This window comes from Alternaria viburni (genome assembly GCF_023758015.1).
Source record: "Alternaria viburni strain BMP 2772 chromosome Unknown scaffold_10, whole genome shotgun sequence".
In the NCBI taxonomy this organism is placed as follows: domain Eukaryota; kingdom Fungi; phylum Ascomycota; class Dothideomycetes; order Pleosporales; family Pleosporaceae; genus Alternaria; species Alternaria viburni.
This window is the reverse complement of record NW_026055779.1, coordinates 890,528-911,463: the sequence shown is the minus strand read 5'-3', so window position 1 is coordinate 911,463 and position 20,936 is coordinate 890,528. Positions and strand designations below refer to the sequence as shown.

General features: G+C 53.4%; 14 protein-coding genes across 14 annotated transcripts; 10 read left to right on the top strand and 4 right to left on the bottom strand.

Moving 5' to 3' along the window:
• Position 1: 1 nt before the first annotated feature.
• On the top strand, positions 2–1,022 carry NUO31 (NADH-ubiquinone oxidoreductase 30.4 kDa subunit, mitochondrial; the record flags this gene model as incomplete). The annotated part of the gene is made up of 4 exons (XM_049354454.1): positions 2–148; positions 200–333; positions 382–913; positions 966–1,022. 4 exons carry the CDS (start codon positions 2–4, stop codon positions 1,020–1,022), a joined length of 870 nt encoding a protein of 289 aa, XP_049211319.1.
• Positions 1,023–1,839: 817 nt separating this feature from the next.
• J4E79_005575 (uncharacterized protein) lies at positions 1,840–2,481 on the top strand (the record flags this gene model as incomplete). The annotated part of the gene is made up of 1 exon (XM_049354453.1): positions 1,840–2,481. One exon carries the CDS (start codon positions 1,840–1,842, stop codon positions 2,479–2,481), a length of 642 nt encoding a protein of 213 aa, XP_049211318.1.
• A 464-nt stretch (positions 2,482–2,945) lies between these two features.
• Positions 2,946–3,871, top strand: J4E79_005574 (uncharacterized protein; the record flags this gene model as incomplete). Its single annotated transcript, XM_049354452.1, has 2 exons — positions 2,946–3,260; positions 3,317–3,871. 2 exons carry the CDS (start codon positions 2,946–2,948, stop codon positions 3,869–3,871), a joined length of 870 nt encoding a protein of 289 aa, XP_049211317.1.
• Positions 3,872–4,224: 353 nt separating this feature from the next.
• Positions 4,225–4,795, top strand: J4E79_005573 (uncharacterized protein; the record flags this gene model as incomplete). The annotated part of the gene is made up of 3 exons (XM_049354451.1): positions 4,225–4,294; positions 4,354–4,407; positions 4,521–4,795. 3 exons carry the CDS (start codon positions 4,225–4,227, stop codon positions 4,793–4,795), a joined length of 399 nt encoding a protein of 132 aa, XP_049211316.1.
• Positions 4,796–5,081: 286 nt separating this feature from the next.
• On the top strand, positions 5,082–5,629 carry J4E79_005572 (uncharacterized protein; the record flags this gene model as incomplete). Its single annotated transcript, XM_049354450.1, has 2 exons — positions 5,082–5,145; positions 5,343–5,629. 2 exons carry the CDS (start codon positions 5,082–5,084, stop codon positions 5,627–5,629), a joined length of 351 nt encoding a protein of 116 aa, XP_049211315.1.
• A 378-nt stretch (positions 5,630–6,007) lies between these two features.
• Positions 6,008–6,445, top strand: J4E79_005571 (uncharacterized protein; the record flags this gene model as incomplete). Its single annotated transcript, XM_049354449.1, has 2 exons — positions 6,008–6,032; positions 6,177–6,445. The coding sequence occupies 2 exons, from the start codon at positions 6,008–6,010 to the stop codon at positions 6,443–6,445; spliced, it is 294 nt and encodes a 97-aa protein (XP_049211314.1).
• Positions 6,446–6,656: 211 nt separating this feature from the next.
• On the top strand, positions 6,657–7,250 carry J4E79_005570 (uncharacterized protein; the record flags this gene model as incomplete). Its single annotated transcript, XM_049354448.1, has 2 exons — positions 6,657–6,705; positions 6,922–7,250. 2 exons carry the CDS (start codon positions 6,657–6,659, stop codon positions 7,248–7,250), a joined length of 378 nt encoding a protein of 125 aa, XP_049211313.1.
• A 105-nt stretch (positions 7,251–7,355) lies between these two features.
• Positions 7,356–8,610, bottom strand: J4E79_005569 (uncharacterized protein; the record flags this gene model as incomplete). The annotated part of the gene is made up of 2 exons (XM_049354447.1): positions 7,356–8,063; positions 8,128–8,610. 2 exons carry the CDS (start codon positions 8,608–8,610, stop codon positions 7,356–7,358), a joined length of 1,191 nt encoding a protein of 396 aa, XP_049211312.1.
• A 674-nt stretch (positions 8,611–9,284) lies between these two features.
• Positions 9,285–10,295, bottom strand: J4E79_005568 (uncharacterized protein; the record flags this gene model as incomplete). The annotated part of the gene is made up of 2 exons (XM_049354446.1): positions 9,285–9,982; positions 10,172–10,295. 2 exons carry the CDS (start codon positions 10,293–10,295, stop codon positions 9,285–9,287), a joined length of 822 nt encoding a protein of 273 aa, XP_049211311.1.
• Positions 10,296–10,741: 446 nt separating this feature from the next.
• On the top strand, positions 10,742–12,256 carry J4E79_005567 (uncharacterized protein; the record flags this gene model as incomplete). The annotated part of the gene is made up of 1 exon (XM_049354445.1): positions 10,742–12,256. One exon carries the CDS (start codon positions 10,742–10,744, stop codon positions 12,254–12,256), a length of 1,515 nt encoding a protein of 504 aa, XP_049211310.1.
• Positions 12,257–13,084: 828 nt separating this feature from the next.
• On the top strand, positions 13,085–14,615 carry J4E79_005566 (uncharacterized protein; the record flags this gene model as incomplete). The annotated part of the gene is made up of 2 exons (XM_049354444.1): positions 13,085–13,528; positions 13,578–14,615. The coding sequence occupies 2 exons, from the start codon at positions 13,085–13,087 to the stop codon at positions 14,613–14,615; spliced, it is 1,482 nt and encodes a 493-aa protein (XP_049211309.1).
• A 1,959-nt stretch (positions 14,616–16,574) lies between these two features.
• Positions 16,575–16,939, top strand: J4E79_005565 (uncharacterized protein; the record flags this gene model as incomplete). The annotated part of the gene is made up of 2 exons (XM_049354443.1): positions 16,575–16,761; positions 16,821–16,939. The coding sequence occupies 2 exons, from the start codon at positions 16,575–16,577 to the stop codon at positions 16,937–16,939; spliced, it is 306 nt and encodes a 101-aa protein (XP_049211308.1).
• A 609-nt stretch (positions 16,940–17,548) lies between these two features.
• Positions 17,549–18,173, bottom strand: UBC15 (Ubiquitin-conjugating enzyme E2 15; the record flags this gene model as incomplete). Its single annotated transcript, XM_049354442.1, has 3 exons — positions 17,549–17,805; positions 17,865–17,957; positions 18,014–18,173. 3 exons carry the CDS (start codon positions 18,171–18,173, stop codon positions 17,549–17,551), a joined length of 510 nt encoding a protein of 169 aa, XP_049211307.1.
• A 942-nt stretch (positions 18,174–19,115) lies between these two features.
• Positions 19,116–20,333, bottom strand: J4E79_005563 (uncharacterized protein; the record flags this gene model as incomplete). Its single annotated transcript, XM_049354441.1, has 2 exons — positions 19,116–19,844; positions 19,893–20,333. The coding sequence occupies 2 exons, from the start codon at positions 20,331–20,333 to the stop codon at positions 19,116–19,118; spliced, it is 1,170 nt and encodes a 389-aa protein (XP_049211306.1).
• Positions 20,334–20,936: the final 603 nt, after the last annotated feature.

The window sequence follows — 20,936 nt, the reverse complement described above, 5'->3', positions numbered from 1 at the left end:
AATGGCCATGCGGCTAGCTGTAGGCCGGCCATTGGGCGCCGCCGTCCGCGCCTCGGGCTCCTCCCGCCATGCAGTTCGCACCTTTGCCTCCACGGCTCTCCGGGCAAAGGAAGTCGCGGGTCCCGAATCGGAAACGCCAAACATGAGGGTGCGCATGTCACATGATATGGTGAAGACGTGGTTTCTAATGTGATCGCAGTTTGCCCCCCGCGACGAGACCGTCACGCTCAAGCGCGCCATCGTGAACCCGGCCGACCACTACAAAGAGAAGGGCGAGGCTCTGCACAAATATGGCCAGTACATCATGTCATGTCTGCCCAAATACGTCCAGCAGTATGTCAATTCACACCTGGGAGTAACTGCCGTCTGACCCTACCCAAGGTTCTCCGTCTGGAAGGATGAGTTGACCATCTACGTCCCGCCCGCCGGCATCATCCCCACCTTTACCTTCCTCAAGTACCACACCGCCGCAGAGTACACACAAATCTCAGATATCACCGCCGTCGACTACCCCACCAAGGACCAGCGTTTCGAGGTTGTCTACAACATGCTCAGCATCCGTCACAACTCGCGCCTGAGGGTCAAGACGTACGCGGATGAGGCCACTCCAGTACCCAGTCTGTGCGATCTCTACGACGGTGCCAACTGGTACGAACGTGAGGTCTACGATCTATTTGGTGTCTTCTTCGTTGGACACCCGGATCTGAGGCGAATCATGACCGACTATGGTTTCGACGGCCACCCACTGCGAAAGGACTTCCCCATGACTGGATACACTGAGATCCGATACGACGAGGAGAAGAAGAGGATTGTCGTAGAACCCCTGGAGATGACACAGGCTTTCAGGAACTTCCGTGGTGGCTCATCAGCATGGGAGCAGGTCGGTCCTGGTGATGACCTCAAGCCAGAGAACGTAAGCTATCCTTCATACCACGTTCTCGACTCAACCTCTAACATGCACGCAGTTCAAGCTCCCAACGCCAAAGCCAGAGCCTCCCAAAGAGGGAGAGCAAAAGAAATAGAAGGTTTAGAGCATTTGGATTGTATATACCTGCGAATGAATGTGATTGTACAACATCCGATGGCCCACAACGTATACCCGCTGCTGTGATGATTTGCTCGGTGTAGTTGCTTCACTTGTCGGCGCTTTTGAGTCTGCACAACCCAGATTGCACGTCGGAGTAAGATTCACGACACTTTCATATGGGATTAGCCATGCTGGGCACGTGTCCGACTGCTGCAGCCCGATCGCGTCTCGTATTTCGTATTTGAAGTCTCGATGCTCATGCCAAGCAGATCTCGCATTTCCCCGCTCAATCAGGGAAGCGCCTAGCACTGCACCTTCCTCTGTCAGTTCCCACTTGTCGGGTAAACATCGGTACCCGCTAGACAACGTCTTGCATGATCTGCCGTAGTATGGCTTGATGTGTAAGACGAACCACCACAGCTACCCATCGGAAGTCGAACCTCGCAGGTTCTCGCCCGGAACAGTACCCCGCTTTCCCCGTCTGCATCACAAGATGCCGACATCCCAGGATGAAAAGGCTTCGGGGTAATCTCCTTTGGTATCCTGAGTGGGCTCTTGAGCATGGGGACCTCCACCGCCATCACAATTATCAAGCTGTATCAAACCGACGTTCTACCGTACTTCCGACTTCCAGCCAATCGCATGCGTTACCATAGTTTAGCAGTAATCGCCGTCGTCACGCCCGTAGAGCTGTCTTGCATCACTGTGCCAAGGTATAAATGCAATCAAGATTCCATAGATTAACATGCATCATCAAGATGAAGTTCTCCATTCTCTCTTTTCTTGCAGCTACAGCCACAGCCGCAGTCACTATGTCCAACACGACAACCACAACCATCAAGCCTTTCAGCCTCTCGGCTCCACCAAACACTGACATCTGGCGCAAGCCTCCCATGCACAACGCCTTCAATGCATCGACCTACCCAGAGCAGCTCCCAACCTACACTCTGAAGAATTTCCAGCGAGCGCAGCTGTCGTTCGAGCTTCCACCGTCCGACCAACTCCGTCAATACGACCAAGCCGGCCTCTTGCTGCATGTCACCAAGCCAGGTGTTCCAGACAACCAAACCAAATGGATCAAGACTGGTATCGAGTTCTACTACGGAAAGCCATATGTGGCGACCGTGGGCTGTGATGCGTGGGCTGACTGGTCGCTTACACCCATGCCTGAGTTCAAGAACGGTACTATGCCCGGCGCCACCATTGAGGCGAGAAGGGAGAGCGATGCGCTCGGCAACAGTCTTTGGATTTACTGGATCATCAAGGATGAGGCTGGCAAGGAAGTCAGCAGACAGCCGTTGCGAGAAGTCACCTGGGTCCTTGCGGAGGAGTATGAGCGATGGAGCGTGAGTATCGCAGGATACGTTTGTCGCCCGACCACGGCAGGTGGCGATGGGATGCTTGAGGCAGAGTTCAAGGACGGTCTGGAGATTGAGACTCTCAATCACGTGTAATGGAGGTGTGTGAGCTGGACGTTTGTTAAGGTACGTGATGTCGTCACCTGCGGTTGCGATAGTGCCTGAAAGCAAACAGTAGATGGAGTATAAGTCGCAGTGACGCGTTAATAGCCAGTAAACATCTCAATCTGATATCGTTTACCTCCATATATGCGAACTCCCCCGCATGTATCTTGCTCAATAAGGCTATCAAATCCATATCTTGCGACTGGAGTGAGCACAATGTGACCCAAGTCTGCTTCCAGGAGAGTCAAGTGAGTCATCACTGGCTCCTGAAAAGGGTCAGCCGAGCGTAAGCGACAGTTTCTGTCCTTCATTGAGCAAAGCAAACTCACTGCGCCTGCCTAGAGAGAGCACTGACCTCTGGGCTATATATCCTCATCGATTTTGATCTCTTGATCCACACTCCCTCTTTGACAAGAATAGTGATCTTATTCAATACCCTCTACGATTTCGCGACCATGGTCAACGTCCAGCTACACTGCCCTTCCACCAAGAATACCGTCGAGGACTTCTTCGTCACACCGTTCCAGACTCTCGAGCAAGTTCTACCAAGTGTACGACTTGCCCTCGACATCAAGTATGCCGCGATATATACCACAGAGGCCAAGCGCATCACGGAACCGAGTACTCTCCAAGAAGACCAGCGAGTGCTGGTAGCAGCTAGTGCGAAAGAGGTCATGTTACCTGACTCGCCATCTGAATGGGTACTGTACGACGGTGAAGAGGGCGACGATGTTGACATGAACGCCGAGTGCTACGGCCTGGAGTGGGTAGTAAGTATACATTGTTATTTTTCCATATCAAAGACACGTCACTGACTGAAACTTAGGAGCTATGCGACCTCGACAAGTGCCTTCACATCGCCAGTCTGAACAAGCAGAAGCCCACAACTCGCAACAGGATGCGTATCACGCGCGAATACAAGCCTGTTGAGGTCGACATCGAATCACTGGATTCTACGACTTCAACTCCTGCACGTGTTGCCGAAGACGAGGACCACATCGAGAAGTGCTGGGGTGTCGCCGTCGAACACTTCCTTCCTACGTCGATGAAGCCCGCCGCCGCCAAGTCCAGTTCGAAGTCATGCGACTCCTCCACACTGGCTGTCCTAAGTATCCTCGCGGGCTTCACCCAGGGTCAATCTCGTCTCGCCTTAGAAGTCCTGGAAGAAGCGGTCGCCCTTCGGACTGAAGAAGACCAAGGCGACGACAAGGATCCCGCTTTGCAGAAAGGCGATGTCTTAAACGCCATCACCCTCATCTATGAGCGGGCTGAAGTCATTGAGGCTAAGCTTATCAAGGGCAAGGGTGCGAAAGGAAAGGGGAAGGGGAAGAGGAGGCCTTCGAAGGGCACTCCGAAGAAGCTTGGCGCTATGTCGAGTTGAGTGAAGTGATGGATGTACGAGGCGGCTACAAGACTGGTCTAGTGTTTACATGGAGTTACTTGAGCGAGCGAGGATATACCCGGAGTGTTTTGAATGTGATATTGGGGATGAGAAGTCTTACCCAGGCGGCTCTATTGGGTTTGTACGGTATAAATCATTTACGGAAGATACCTATGTAGCTGGGAAGACTGTGTACAGAACATGATTGCAATAGATCTATCAAGTTTTTATTTGTCTACCAACCGCCTTGATTACTAACAAGCAGAGGCATGAAGGTATGTATGTATTGCTATATCTTCCGATACCTCCCCTCTCACATCGTCCACATTCCTTCTCAGTCACACGACTACAAGATGTCAGAACAACCGCAACCAAGTGCACAACCAGCAAATGCGCAAGCTAAAGAAGAACCAGCCATCTCTAGTAAGTTCGAACCCAAAGCTATTCCCCTTGACAAATGTACCAGCCTTCTAAATAAGCAGGCCAATGGCTTCTAGACAAGCTCAAGAAGAAGTCCCGTGAAGACACAGAAGATTGTAAGTAACCCTCCCATCTCACTCATTCTCTCCCTCTCTACCCCTCAACCTACCTCTATATCGGGACATACCCCAATCGCCCATCCCATAGACCCATCTCAACCTGTTCACAGACCTCCGTATCCTCCGCTTGCACGTCAAAGAAAGCGCCGCAGAGAATGCATTGCAACAAGCACGCAACACCACAATCTCCGAATTCGTACTACAGAAACTTCAGAAACTTGAAGGTAAACACCCGGAACACGAGGTCGATGCGGCGAGGGAGTATGAGGCAATGACGAGGTGGAAGCTGCTAATTGAGAAGGCTGTCAGTGATGCTAAGCATGAGGGGTTGGTGGAGTTGGTGAGGAGGATTGAGGAGCTCACGGATGAGGGTGGGGGAATTTAGATTGAGAAAACACATGAGCACAATGGGTGCGTGGCTTGCGTGCTCCTCGTTTTGGTAGATCGATGTAACGAGTAGCAAGCCAGAAAGCATATTGGTTCCATCACGAGGTCGAGTTTGTGTTTGTTTACCAAGCACCTCCAGTACTAACAAATAAGTATCGCAAGTATATATGCGGCCACATACATCAGTGTCATGTACTTACCAACATCTCCACTCGATCTAATACACACCTAAAAGACAGCATCCCAAACGCATCGCTCAAGTATCTCCAAACGAATCGACCAGCATGTCCGAACAAGAACAGCCACCAGGCCCGCAAATCTACATGTCCCAAGGGGATAAGTTCTCTAGTAACGAAGCCCCCAAAGTCCCTTCTTGGAAAAGTCAACGACTTGCTAACTCGATACCATGAAGCCGTGACGGAATACCTAGATTTCCTCCAAACCCAATCACGACGTCCTAAAGAAGAATGTACGTACACCCCACACCCCAGACGGGCTCCTTCTCTGCAACCGTCACTGACGTGTAAATTTTGACACTTGTAAAGGCCTGAGCGTCCTGAAGAAGTCCATTGACAAGAGCGTGAGACGTGTAGCTGAACATCGTGAACGCGACGAATTAGTCATAGAACTCGCTCAGTCAGAAGTCGAGGCTATGGAAGAAGGCGAAGAACGAAAGCACGAGGTGGAGAAGCTCGAGTTTAAGAAGAAAAAGAGAATGTTTGAGTCGTTGGTGGATGCTGCCATGCATGACGGCTTACAGAAGTTGACCGGTGCGGTCGAGGAAATTGTGCGGAATCATGTGCCGAATGAGGCCGATGCTCATCGATCCTAGATGGAGAGGGTTGGCTAGGTTTGTAGTTTGCATACCCTTTGTCTTGTTTGACCGACGTAGTAAACAGCAAGCAGTACCATGACATATATTCCAACAGTGCGATACTCTTTAGCTCAAAACCTCTATCACTCTTCTGCCAGTCAGCTCTCCCTCAGTCATGAACTCACATCTGACCTCTGCATCTAAAATGCGGCATCCGAAAAGCACCAACGACTTGCGAAAAGCGCCAACCATGATTACAGATGCAGAGCCCCTAAACCCGCCCGTTCGTCCAAACATATCCAGTGAGTGCTACCGCAACGTCCTTTTCCGAGAACAAAACAGCAGACTAACGAACAAAAAACAACAGGCTTATGGTTCACTTCCAATCTCCCCAAAATGACTCTCAAAGATCGAAATGCCTGTACGTGCCTAGCTCCCCTATTCTTCCTCACCCTGTTCATTCTTCTACCTACCCCCACCTAGCTATTGCTCGCTTTACTTTACCATCTGATGCGGTCCACATCATAGCCACCAGTGGAGCTCGAATCTTCTGACACGCATCCAGATAAACGCACCCTGCGCTCCTACATCCAAGACAGCATTGTCGAGAGACAATCACTCACTGACAAATCCGACGATGACATAAAACGGGGAAAGGATCGTGTCGAAGATCTGGAAGAGCAGCTAAAGCGTGCGAAGGAGAAACTAGAGGAAGAGAGGCAACGTAGCAAGCTCGAGAAGGTAGTACATGATACTAAGCACGAAGGCTTGGTGGATTTGCTAAGCAAGGTCGACCAAGCGTTGTGGAAAACATCTTGGAGTGGGAGGATCTAGCGGGATTGCGGTTTGTCGATCTACCAGTCATGTCACCAATCGACGGGTTATATAGCAAGCCGCACGCAGTCTATACAATCATGATACTAAGCTCTCTTATCAGCAGTTTCCCAGATCTGTCTCCCTTCTACCAATCCGCTATTGCACCTTGACCCGCCAAACACCTTCCCGTATCTCCATCCCAAGACCCTCTCTATAAACCGAAACCAAAATGTCCGACGACGAAGAAGCTCCACTCCCGGCAACCATCGAGATCAATAGTAGGCAACCTTCCCTCCCCCCTCTTGCAGAACCGCTACCCTAGCCATAAGAAAGTACCAGCTAACCAGCCCCTCCTCAACAGCATCATGGTTTCTATCCAAACTCCCACAGCTATCGCATAAAGATAGACACGAATGTAAGTAACCATCGCCATGCTACCTACGTATTCCAATGCAGCCAAAAGACGCTACTAATCCAACCTAATCCTTACACAGACAACGCCGTTCTCATCCGTAACATCGAAACCATGATGCAAGAGTTGGGATTGCCCGACCCTGATCACCACGCCGCCAATGTGAACGCCGATGCTGAAGTCGTCGCAGCAAGGAGATTAGTTGCGCAAGCGAAGGAGCTGTTGAGGCTTGCGGACGAACGTTTCCATCGTGTGCATGATATATCCATTGCTCTGGGTGTGGAGAAGGGTAGGAAGATTAGAGCCTTCCGTATGCTGCTGAAGAAGATTAGAGAGGCTATGCGAGAGGAGGGGTGGACAGATCTTGGGGAGGCAAGTGAAGAAGAGGCTGACAGCTCTGATAGTAGCTGATTTCCAGGCTGTAAAAGAACCTGGTGATATGTAGATTTGGTAGATGATGCCTTACATGTTACTTACACCCCAGACCCACCCATCTCATTCCTGATCTTCATCCCTTTACGCCGCCTGCGCAGCTCTCAAACCCCCTCTCTGTCCCGCATTCCGACTCCTAACCTCAGTCTGCCCAACCTCCAAATGCGTGCCCGCCCTGCTCTTCTCGAGCGACACGGCCGCCCGGTCAGTGACTTCAATATAATCCTTCGCATCACGCTCCACCGCACCAGGAGTAGAGACGTGGATACCCTCAACCAGCACCTTCTCATCATCCGGTATCTCCAGTGTAGTTTCCTTAATCTCGGGCCCTTGGGTCTTTGTGCCGAAGGGCGGGTCGAAGCGCTTCCGCAGCGTTTCAATCATCTTGCCGAACCAGAACCAGTTCAGGCCGTTGAGGATGATGTTGGAGGCGAGGTAGGCAGTTATGAGCCAGAGAGGGACGGTCTGGCCTTCGGCGAATCGGAGGATGTCATGCTTGAAGCCGGCGTTGTGGAGGGTGGTGTTTTGCGATAGCTTTCCGACGTCTGGGTCCGAGTGTGTGTATGCGCCGGCCGCGTAGGCGTGGTAGACGTCGGTAAAGACGCGGATGGAGTTGTAAGAACCCCACACGATGCGGCAGGAGAAGAAGGTGCATAGCAGAATTATGCCGTTGACCAACTGTATAGTGGTGCCGGTCATGTTGAGCTTATCGCAGAACCAGTGGATGTTCAGGAAGGGCGAGGAGAGCTCGTAGAGGATAAAGGTGCACGCGTAGTAGTTCACGAAGGGACGCTGTCACACGATCAGTACTCTGAATAGCTCCCATGTGCTCCGAGAAGCACCGTGGTCTACTTACGAAACCCAGCGAGAATACGCATAGGGCGCAGATAGCATGGAACAGCATGCCGGTACCGAATGCCTTAACATTCTGCAACGTGATGACCAAGTCCCATAGGAAGTAGCCTCCTGCCATAGCTTGGATCAAGCCAGACGCTCCAGTGTATCCATGCACGCGCTCCGTCGAGTCCATCTGATTCAGCTCCTTATCCGTCCACATGACCCATAGCGCCATTCCGCAGACCAGCGTGCTCTGCACAAATGACACGATGTGCACATCCCAGTTGAGCTTGGTTCGCGCGGTGAAGTTGGCGTATATCCGCGGGAAGAAGAAGCGCGAGATGGCGGGGGCCCCGTAGCTAAAGATAATCTGGTAGAACGTGAAGGCTATCGCGACTTCGTGGAAGTGCAGCGGCAGCGACTTCATGTTGAGGAAGTCGGCGACGGGCTGTACATATTTGACCAGGCTCTCCGGCGGCGCGAAAGGGAACGGGTCGTGCATCGTGGCAGTCGAGTGTGGGGTGCAGCAGACGCGGAGGTAGGTGGAGGTGGAGGTGCGAGGAGTGATGTCAGGGCGGTAAGGGTTGCACGCGAGCAGGAGCGATGGTCCCTTCTTATGCAGGGAAGCAGCGGAGGGGCGTTCGGCAGGAAGGCAGAGCAAGAGCGGTTTTATACTCGGGTAGATACGAAGATCCAAGGCCGCGGCGGCACAATGATGCACGCCGCTCGAGGATGCCTGGGAAAAGGTGCGGATGACGACCAAGCTTGGTGCAGTCCCTTGTTCTAGGCCGAGATGCGATTAGCGAGCCGAGGACCCATCGCCCTGCGCCAGAGGCACACGACAGATTTCATGTCCACCGGGTCATTTTTGTGGAATGCTAAATCACTGCCACGGGACCGCGTCATGTTGGATGCTGTTGGATGTGTATGGGTACAGTGCACCGCCACTAGAGGCGTCATGCCGTGACAAATCTCACCCTCTTCGGAAGCCGCATCACCGCATACAAGGAAGAAGTTGAACAGTATGAGAAGTAAATAGCTCAGAGGTTTTTATTGACTTGACTAACTTTCGTTTTGTAATAGAGTAGACCGCAGTGCAGCTGCTCGGCGTTTTCCTCGTAGAGGTGGTAGTGGGTATCTTAAAGCAAATATGTGATAAGGATGAAGACGCCGCGCTCAAAGCCCATCAAGTCTGACGTTCTGATTGTGCCAGCAGTTGATGCATTTATCCGCCTTCAACCTCGCAGCGTATGCTACGAGGAACATCTCTGCAACGTACGATGTTCTCTCGATTCTATCGAGAAGGAAGTAGAAGTCCTGCAAACTCCTATAGCTGATGATCCGATTGCTGTGACCGAGTAAATTTGCCGGGTGGGCGGTGAACTGGCTCTGGTGTGCGACCGGTAGAGGTGAGTTGAAGAGGGCATTCATGCGTCTAGCCTCTTCCATGGAAGATACCGGCGGCGTAGGTAGCCCAGAAAGATAGTCCTGGGCAGACGCATGATCATGTGATGCCATGTTGGTTGGTCCTGTCCATCCTCCTGTGTTCCCTCCAGGCAGAAGAGTACCTGCTGCTCTGTTTTCGGCCAGCCCTCTTTCCATGTCCAACTGTGAACCAATCCACAATGACCACACAGCTTCCGTCAAGTTGTCATGTGTGGGTACAACGTTAAACGCGAACCCCATCTCGTGCTCGTTGTTGAAAGGATAGTATCTGTTGGTCTGGCTATGCCTCCCACCAGGGAAATAGTCTTGGTAACTGACAGTATGATTTGGAACGCCGAGTTCGTCGTTGACCTGCTTGTTGAAGTATGCGTTGCGATGCTTCTCACTCATCGACACCAGTCCTTCTTCCCACATAAGTCGCTCGGCGACTAGGAAAAGTTTACGCACGTGGGCATGCGCCTCACGCTTCCCTCTGCAGATGGGGCAACAGTAGAATGGCATGTACTGAAGGTTTGGAGTTTGCGTGGCATGTGCCTTCAATCCCTGTAATGGATATGGAATGAAGTCTTGCCGCGGCAATGGTACAGTCGCGGACTGTCCTTGGCCCCGACTCGTACTTGTTCTGCGCCTTCTCTCAGTTTCAGCAATAGAGCCATTTTCGAAGCAGATGTTGGAGTCTTCCGGGTCGGCCAGAGGGTCGCATGCCGGGTCAATTGGGCGATTGCCAGGATTGGAAGTCATGGTGAGTAAGTTGTAGGAGAGAGAGGCCAAGAGAACTCATGATTTACACAGGTCTGTCAGACAGTCTTTTACACTCTTATTTGAAGCCCTGACCCAACACGAGGATGTATTACGAGTACTTGCGAGTGTCTCACTGGGGCTTTAGAGGGTCACCGTGGTACCGTGGTCGTGAGCGGGCCAAGGTGAGGGGACAGGCGAATAAACATTCTGCCCTCAGGAGTTGTTGAATTACCGCACAGAGTTACCATTCTACTCGTCTGGCTGATCCTCAACAGACACATCCTGCGAATAGTACACTGGTGTGAGGCGGAGTGAGAGAATGCGGGGAGGTTTCGTAACGCGACTTACGCGACGGCAGCGTGCAGGGATCAAGGATGCTCAAAAGTTAGGAAGGCGCGAAAGCGGGACACTGCAAGAGATCCGACTGCAATTCTCATGTTACAACCATGAAAGCTGTCCGACCATCTTTCCGCGCCAATGCAACACGTCAGAGGCAAATCTTCTGCAGCAACTTAACGTCATGCCGGACAAGTTCACTACCACGCCGAGCATACACACGACCCGCGTTCGCACCGAAACCCACCATCGACATCAAACACATTCGACAAAACCCAGGACTATATGAGCAGAACTGCATAGACCGCAACTATGCCGCACACAGCAAATCGTCATGGCGGATCATAGAGCTGCACGAGCGATGGCTCGCACTCCAGCAAAGCAGTCGCGACCTACGAGAGCGCAACAATCGCATACGGGCCACTCTAGCTAGGACAGCATCGCGCGCCAAGGACGCCGACGGCAAGCCAGTAGCCTTGAGAGAAGGGTTGATCAGCGATGCGAAGGCATTGAAGGCAGAGTTGAGCTCTATCGAGGCACAAGAGTCAGAGATCCAAGAAGAGATAGAAGGGCTGGCGCAGGATCTACCCAACTTAAGCAGCACATGCACGCCCGTCGGCACCGAAGCAGATGTACTCGGCTACATCAACGAGTCATCGAAATCACCGAATCGCAGGTCGCACGTTGACATTGGGCAGGAATTGGGGGTACTTGACTTCTCGGGCTCAGCGCAGACTTCGGGCTGGGGCTGGTACTTTCTGGTCGGAGACGGTGCAATGCTGGAACAGGCGCTCGTACAGTACGCTCTAGGTGTTGCTAGGAGGAAAGGATGGAAAGCAGTCGCACCTCCATCCTTGGTGTACTCGCACATTGCATCTGCATGTGGATTCCAGCCGCGCGATCAAAACGGAGAGCAACAGATCTATGCCATTGAGCAGTCAGAGAAGGACAAGGCAAAGCCGCAACTCGCTCTCGCCGGGACTGCAGAGATACCGCTTGCCGGCATGAAGGCCAATCAGACCCTGGAAGAAGCGGAGCTGCCGCTCAAGGCGGTCGGCGTGAGCAGATGCTACCGTGCTGAAGCTGGCGCAAGAGGAGCCGACACAAAGGGCTTGTACCGTGTTCACGAGTTCACTAAGGTCGAGATGTTTGCCTGGACAACGCCCGACAACATGGGAGAAGACCACTTTACTACTCCAACGGCACCGAGCTCAGAGTCATTTTTTGATGAGATGCTGTCAATCCAAAAGGAGATACTAGAAGCACTTGGGCTGCACTGCCGCATCCTGGAAATGCCCACAGCCGACCTCGGTGCCAGCGCGACGCGGAAAATCGACATCGAAGCCTTCTTCCCATCCCGAGAGAAAGACGAAGGATGGGGCGAGGTGACATCATCGTCCATGTGCACAGACTACCAGAGCCGACGACTACAGACTCGCATGCGCGTGAAGGGAGGCAAACTAGAGTTCCCGTACACGCTCAACGGAACAGCACTTGCTGTGCCCAGAGTCCTTGCAGCCATTCTGGAGAACCACTGGAACGAACAGGACAGCACGGTCACAATACCAGAGGTGCTGCGACCGTTCATGGGTGGGCAAGAAAAGATACAGGCGGAGCGTCGTTGATGGTGTGAAGAAGTACTGTACGATATGTATCATGTATCTAGACTATGATGTCAGGTGGTTGGGTGTTACTGGTGCCGCAACTAGATGCGCGACACCACTCAAGAAACATGCAGTCAAGATATCCCATGGCCACAGCCGTCTACAAAGTACAAAACCACGCTGCTCGCCCCCTGCATCAACTATCAAAGCTTCGGACCGTCAGATGCTTGCACTCCCCTGTTTTGGCCGCGACATCCCAGCTGGCCACCATCGAGGCTGACTCTGCGCTTGGCCCGGTTATGGCCGGCGATTGGCGCACAGCCTCCAACCTGTTCGAGCTGGGTGGCAGGGTGCATGAGGCCAGGTGCATATTGGATAGCGGCCATGTGAACAACCGCCACAGCCACTGCTGTCTGGTGCTGCACGGCTCCTGAAACATCTTCTCAAGACTGCACATGCGTCGCAAAGCAGCAGAGTCTACCCTGTCGCGCTGAACCGGTTCTGGGCCAAGGTCCACCTTTGGCGCCATCGCATTCGAGGTGGGGTGGTTAGCGGGCCATTCTCGTCTACGGCCTACGCACCAGCCTCCAGCGCTCACCAGCATCAACAACCCGGCCGCCCACCACCAGCCTGCCTGCACCGCGAGCTGCACCGCTGCGTGCAACCACCGCACCACGCAGCTTTGTTGCTGTCGCCACCTGCCCCCGCCCTCGCAGTGTCACCCGCCTCCAGCCATCCGCGAGCCGTCGCAATATTGTTGGAACGCATCATTGTCGCAAACCACTCCTTCGGCCACCCCGAGCACCACAACACCAACCCTAGACACCGAGATAGCAGACGTCGCGGCGCATGGTTTCCTACCCAGACTCGGCGAGTGCAGAGCGCTCACTGCCCATACGGCGTCCCTCGTCGGTTGTGTCGCACTCGTCGCGCGCATCCACCGTCCGCAGACATCGCCAGCACCGCTCCAATGTGGGCGGCTCGTCGCTAGCACCCCAGAATGAGTTCCCCGTGTTTACGCATACCGGCGACGTCGAGATCGTCATCAGCAATGGGCGGAAGGAAATGCGTTATCTGCTGCACAAGTTGATTCTGACGCAGTGCTCGGGCTTCTTCGAGGCTGGCACGAGCGATGAGTGGGCGACTGCTGGCGATGTGACCAACGCCGGGCCCAGCAACGGCACCGCCCTGTCGAGAATACCATCAGGATCACGACCCGAGCAGAAGCGGAAATGGAGGTACGAGATGGATTGGGGCAGCGGCGATGACGACCTGCCCATGCTCGTGCAGAAGGTGTGTTTGTTTCCCGTCCGCGACGGAGACCGTGCTAACGAGAGTACAGAAGAACCAGCCTACCATGTTTGGCGGCGACCCAAGTCCACCTGTGCAACCGCCTACTGCGCGCAACAAGCCTGCCGCACCGCAGTCAGGCTTCTTCCGCAGCATGGCCAACTTCTCCACCCTCCACGTGCCCGCGACAGCCACTCCCGAGACCGACCCCGACGACGACACCTTCCGAGACTACGACAACTTGTTCCGCATCTTCTACAACTACCCTCCCACGCTCGACTCTCTCAACATCGCGAATGCCTACGTAGAGTGCAAATCGCTTCTGCAGCTCGCCGACATGTACGACGCGCTTGGCGTCATCGGACCACGCGTAGACCATCATCTGCTGCGTTTCCAAGGCCGGCTATGGAAACAGATCGCGAAATATCCGCCCAGCTACCTCAAACTTGGCTACATGGCACGGAGTAAAGCCATCTTCGCCGAAGCCATGGTGCATGTTGTCGGACAGTGGCCACAAGGCATCAATCAGCTCCGCGGCCAGATCGCTGAGCCCGTGATCGAGCTGATAGAAGACAAAGTCGACGAGATGGACGAGCTCAAGGCCAAGATTGAAGTCAAGCTCTTCCGCCTATCCCTCACAACCAGTCGCGGCGAGCGTGTGAGCCCATCGAGCAACTGGCTGGACTGGATAGCAGTCTCGCTATTCCGACAATGGCTCGCCGAGAACACCACGCCACCCCCGGCCCCAATCCTCAAATCGCCACGACCCCAGAACTCGAGAGACGGTGCGCCGCTGCCACCTCCACCAGTCTTCAACACTGGCCGCATATTCCGCTTGCTCGGCCAGGCCGGCTCAAGTTACCTCAACCACGACGAATGCAAGCGCTTCCTGCGACTGAACCCCGACCACTACAACCGCGACAACCTGAAGCGCTTCGAGCGCAGAATCGAAGAGATCAAGGTCAAAGCCAAAGACGCAGTCAAGCCGCTGATGCGCAATTTCCTCGAGCTCGACCTACGAGAGGGCGGACTTCCCTATTTGACATGCACAAGGATCGATCCGCAAGACTTCCCATGGGACGACATATAAGACTGGAGGGAGGAAACGACTACATTGATAACACACACCCACTCGCTTCGACGTTTATGGATTGACAGCAATCTGGCGCTCTTTTTGATCTATTTGGCTTTTTTTGGTTTTGTTACGGATGCGGGATGTTTTGGCGCCTGATACCCTAGGATGTTTACATGTAAATACGCCGTTGTTGTTGATTTTTTGTTATTCCCATCACCCCGATTTCCTTGACGATTTGATGATGTGGGAGAGATAGAGAGATGTGTATGTATGTAGAAAGAGAGATGGTAATTACTGTGTGTAAGAGAAGGAAGAAAAGAAGAAGAGAGTATATGCTGGCCGTGTGCTTTCTTCTTCTTTTATCTCTCTATTGGGGCAGATGAAGAGACGAGATGAGATAATCGACATTTCCACATTGCTCCCTTCCTCGTGACATTCCCTATTCCCTGTTCGTTGTCTTACACTGCCGAGCCAATACCCCCTTTCATGTGGGTGTGGGTAGTGATCGTCCCTCGGTTTACATGTCCACTCCACACCTGCATCCTACAGGCCCAAAATACACACTACCATAATTCCTTCTTTCGGTCCCTGGTATCAAGAGATAGCATGCGGTACGTACTGCACCCGGGCACCCGAGCGAGATAGGCTCAGGGCGGAAGGCTTGTAGCTATCTGCCGTCATGATCGACGCTGCAGCCGCGCCAAGCTGTGGTAGCGTGTGGGGGCTGGTGACGCGATACGGTGGGTACGGGGAGGATGGCGAGATAGGGCGGAGGGATGGGGATTGTTTTACGGAATTCTGGAGTTGACATCGATGGAATCGATGAGTTGATTGGAAGTGTTAGTGCTGGTATTGGTGGGTGGGAAAGATCGCCGAGCTGACTGGATCGTTGATCGTTGCGAGCTTGTCACAGAGATTGGGAGATGTGGGAGATAAGGTGGTTAATGCCGATGACAGACGTGTCGGATCTGTCTGTCAGGTTGTGGGTGTTTCTGGGGCTGAGTATGCAGGTACCGTTTCAAATTGTGAAGGCATCGAAGGAGATCACCACCTGGCCATGACCTCAACCACCAATTCACCTCTACAAGACGTTCACTACCTACCATTCCACCGCACGTTTTCTCTACAGCGATCATGCGGGACAGAACCAAACAAACAACCCTCCGATAACATTACCCCTAATCACTACCAAACATTTCCAAGAACCTAGATTACTATTCTAGTTCTCGCCGACGGCCCAAACTCTCCCACAAGCATTGCTTATGCTCGGCATACGTCCAAAGCAGGAGCTTATCAGATCTACATGTCGCTTCGTCCCTAGATCCCTGCGAAACACTAAACACCAAAGCACTACCCTGCCGTTCATCAGGTCCCCACATATGTCGTTGCCTTTTCTGCACGGTAACGCAGGGTAGGCGGCCAAACAGAGAGGGAAACTTCGCCCAAAACGGCGTGACGTATCTGCTTGTAGACTACGTGGCGCACGGGGAGGTAGATTGGGCGTACTTGGCGGATGGGGATCGTCACTGGGTATCTAAGCCTCATGTCGATCGGCGTGGTGGCTGATAGCGGGTAGTGGAGTTTGAACAGTGAAGAGTGAGAGGAAGGCTAGGATGGTCGGCGAACATTGGGTAGTTTGTGGGATGTAATGACGAAAAAGAGATGGGGAGGAGGGTATTGGGGATATTGATCGACGTGTCGTGGTCTTGGACGTGGGAGCATGGGATGGGATCGAGCAAGATCGAGTATCGTACGAGAGTAGTGTAGGCAGTGTAGCACAAGGGGGCAAGGCAAAGAAGGGCATCATGGGCAAAGGAATCATCTCCGCCATCGCGTCCATCAGAGATATATAAATCATCCTTCTCTCCTCCAAAGGAAACTCATCATCACCACAGTTCTCATCTCATCATCTTATCACCTACAATACCTTCACACCACCACAACCAACCCAACCCAACCCACCAAACCACCAAAATGCAGTTCACCCTCTTCACCCTCACCGCTCTCCTGAGCCTCACCTCCGCCGCCGCAGTCACCAAGCGTTTCCCGTACACCGCCACTTCCGTCCAGGCTCGTCAGAGCGAGATCTGCGGTGGCCTCGCCACGCCATTGTGCTGCCAGACTGATGTCCTTGGTGTTGCCAACTTGAACTGCGCGAACGGTACGCTACAACATTCTGTGCATTGAAGTGAGGAGAATGAGTGCTAATGTGTATAACAGCCGGCGCTGGTATCGAAACAACAGAGGACTTCCAGGCTGCTTGCGCTGAGGACGGCACGACGGCTCAGTGCTGCATTGTGCCTCTCGGTGCTGATGGTCTGCTCTGCACTGCTGCTTAAGCTGTTTCCGACTTCAATACAAAGGTGTATTCGGGCATGCTAGGTTCGCTGCTGAAGCAGTGAACCATCTGGAGACATGGATGTATATGAATGGCGGTCGAGACATCGCTGAGATGTAACGCAAGGGGGTTTACTGTTCTTGTTGTCACTGCCTACCACTCCTTTAGGTGGGACAGTTTATTTGTAGATATACTTCGAGATGGAGGGCTAGTAGGAATAGAGAGGTGTATGATACAATGAGAAATCTGTTTTCCTAAGCTACATCTTATACCTCACCTCGTGAATTCGCTTTGAGACCCTATTTACTTACTGGATTCCTCTGCTGGTCGAACGATGAGTCTAAAACCACTTACTCATCACAGAGTCCGTAAAGCCTATGATGAAGCACCAGAACAGATCCCGACTCTTGCTACGATCCGACAACACCAATACTATCAACAAACTCACAGAAGAAGGTATCATATGCATTCAAGCCTCCCTGAGAACAGTCAAAAACACCGCCATGCAAGCCATGACACAATCAGATAATCGCCTACCCAAATACCCGTCCGCGCTTATGCTATCACAAAAGACACTTGCCTCCCTCCCTCTCCCCCCTAATCGTCTACCTCACTCATAATCCAAGCTATCCCTCACACATTTCCTTACCCTCTTCTTAAACTCGGGCGTATTATCCCTCCACAAGCTCGCCGCCTCCACATTCGCCGGACTCTCGTCGTTCGGGCTGGACAGCATGGAAATAACTGACAGAAGAATCGTTTCGGGCGTTTGGACGGGCGACCAGCGTTCTGCGGCGGATTCGTAGCCGTACTTGTCTTCTTCGGGTGGGTGGAGGATTGAGATGCATACTTCGCCGTTTTGGTAGACTGAGAGCTGTTAGTAATGCGATTCGAGTTATAAGGGGTTTGTAGGGAACGAGACGTACTGTTAGGGTGGAAGATGGGTGTCTCGAAGCGCATCTTGGGTGGGAGGAGCGGGTATTCGCTGGGGAAGGTGAGGCGCGCGCGGAAGAATCCTCCTGTCTGGTGTTAGCACTAGATCTGTAACCTCTGAAGGCCATGTCTGGCTCTGTACCTCCATAAAACTTTGTGTCGTCGTCGATCATCAGCATCACCTCCCACTCGAACACATTGTTGTCCACCAGACCGCAGCTTATGCCCGATATACTCTTGTCGTTTTGCATTTGCTTGAGTTGACGAGCCAGCAGCCCCGCTGCCGCAGATGACGAAGCCATAGTACCCTTCTTTTCGGTATGTGTATGTGAAGTGGCGCTCGAAGTCGAACCCTCGGTATGCGCAGAGAGATCGGGAACGGGTGGGGGAACGAAGCCGAAGAGACAGTTATAACAGCTGCGACGCAGAGATTGCACACGTTCTACAGCGATCCGGATGCAGTTGTTCTTGCGTGAGGGAAGTTTTGTGTGCGCCGGTTCTGTTGCGGAAAGAGGGTAGGTGGAGATTCCAGAGGCGCGTTCGGGCGCAGGACGTGGAGGGCTCTTAACGGCGGGTGTGGCGGGGCAAGCTGCGGGCGATCGGCAGGGGGCTCGCTGGCAGTCGTGGGTAGGGCATTACTGGGTGGATGGAGGTATGCGCAAGAGTCAGAGTGTCTCCGTGAGTCTTGTTAGTGAGCGTGCGTGAGCGTGATCATATATGAAGAAGCAAGTCGGCGGCATGCTCCAATGGCCGTGTCGCATGTGGCGGTATGCGCCAAGTCGAATACCGCTTTGCAGGGGTTTCTCAGGGTAGTCAGGCCTTCCCTTTTGCGTCTGCTCTGCATTGAGGACGGGTGCTTGCCGATAGTCAGCCCTAAAGGCGTGTGAGAGAGCTGGATTCGGTGCTTGGTAGATGAGCAACGTGAGAATTTGGACCTCGGCTTGAAACTCGATAAGCCCTACGACGCCTTCACACCAAAGTAGCTTCTGTGGCTGCAAGGAAGATCACTATTTGCTTATACAGGCATACCGCTTCATGTCCCCATCTACTCGCCCAATACCCGTCCATCTCCGTCTGCCCAGTTCCCATTACGTCCCAGAACGCCGTCGTAACTATGACAGATGCGATGCCACTCCCCGAGGACCCGTATCTAGGGTATCATTTGATCCAAAGGGGATATAGATTGGAAATAGCAAGACTCTAGAAGAGACAAAACGTAAAATCGTACATGTTGGGAGCTTTGATTAGCCGAAGATCCGGAGAAAGCCCCATAGCCCGGCTCCGCAAAGCACGGGGATGGTGAGATTGTCGTCCCAGCCAAAAACATCGATCGCTTCACTGGCACTGGCGATGATGCCAGACGCCAGAGACATGGCGCCCAACGCCCAGTATCCGGTGAGGGATGCTTGCTTCACGGAGAGAGCAAAAGTTTCCCGCGCCTGGGGAGGGAGCGTCAGGGCGCCTTGGAATGCAAAAGCGTATTCGCCGTGATTGTACTCTGAGTAGAGAGGACCTAGCCAGCCCCACCATACGGCTGCTGTGATAACACCCGTCACGCACGCCGCGATGGAACCCGCAAGACTCTTGCCTTTCCTGACTCTGGGCGTGAGGTGGCCCCAGAGCCTGCCGAAAGTCGAAGCAGCAGTATCGCACCAACTTAGTAGTAAGATGCTCATGACTGCTATGTCTTTCGGGCAAAAGCGCATGACTATCCATGCGCCCAGAAGGTAGGAGATGACGCCGTTGTACCCATCTACTTCTGACTCGCGCATGAAGGCACCGAGGCAGCGGATGTAGAAGCGGTTGACTTGCCAGTAGCGGTGTCGGATGACGTCGGCGAGCGCGATGGGTATCAGCATGGTGAGGAGGACATTGTGTATTTGTGACGTTTGCGTGCCGGTGCAGTAGAGGAAGATGGTCAGGAAGCCGATAGAGACATGGAGGATCTTGCGCGGAATCTCATGTCGGTGAATCTATCGGTATCAGTGATGAGCTTGCAAAGTCACCATGTGTGTACTCACAAATGACCGCCATTTCTGGTGGATGGGAATCAAGCCGAGAGGACTCGGACTCCTGCTCATCTCCCTCCAGTAGTTCTTGTTTGCTTGCGCGGGTGACAGGTGGCCGTTTGAAGTGTTGCCAGGCAGCGCGAGATCCTTCTTCATGCCCCCGTTCATCTGCCTACGGCTTGTCAGGCCGCTCATCCTCCGCCGTCCCACGCCTCCATCCAGGATAGGACTCCGACTTCTGGCGTTCCGGCTCCTTGCTCGAGCCCTGCTGTCGGGATCTGATCCTGAGTCCTCATCGATAGGTGGAGGTGACGTAACCCGTTGTTTGCGCGTCGAAGAGCGCGTCACGGGTCCGAAATAACCATCTTTCGTACTACCCGCCTCCGAGGGCGTTGGCGACGGTGAGATCACACGCGGCGTGTTGGGGATCTGGTATTGACGTGAAGACTCCATGGCTACGCGCCAGCAGGTGGGAAAGTAAGGAAAGGTAGGAGCCCGGATGACGCCGGAGAGAGTGGAGTGGGCCCTGGCACAGAGTAGGGCGATGTTTACCAGCAGGGACTGGCGATCGGAGGGTTGCGAATAAAGGTAATGAGGCTGGGTTGGCGCGTCACAGCTAACATGTGGGAGGGCGGCACTTAGGGTGGCTTCGACATTGATGTCAGCATCAGGCGTGATCAGAGGCTCATGGCCCGCGGATTCGTCCGGGCAGCGCGCATCGTTTAGGGAGGCAGAAGATGCCACAGTGCGTGCAGGCGACAGCAGCGGTCGTCTTATTTGTTATAGGCGGGTGAACAGGGAAGGGGTCGGGGCGTGACGGCTGTAATCTTGCTGCATGAGCCTGGGAAATTTGGTCTCACGGCTACGCATGTATGATCCGGTCTCGCGAATGCGCCTATGATCAGCGTGGCGGCGGATCAGTCTTGGCGATGCGATCAGGTTCGAGAAAGGAGACACCGTGTCAGTGTGTCATTGCAGGCTCGCGAACTCGATGCATCATGTTCTGAGTAATCAAGCTTTTGTCAGATGCGCTCGAAGCACAGTGACAGCTGACGA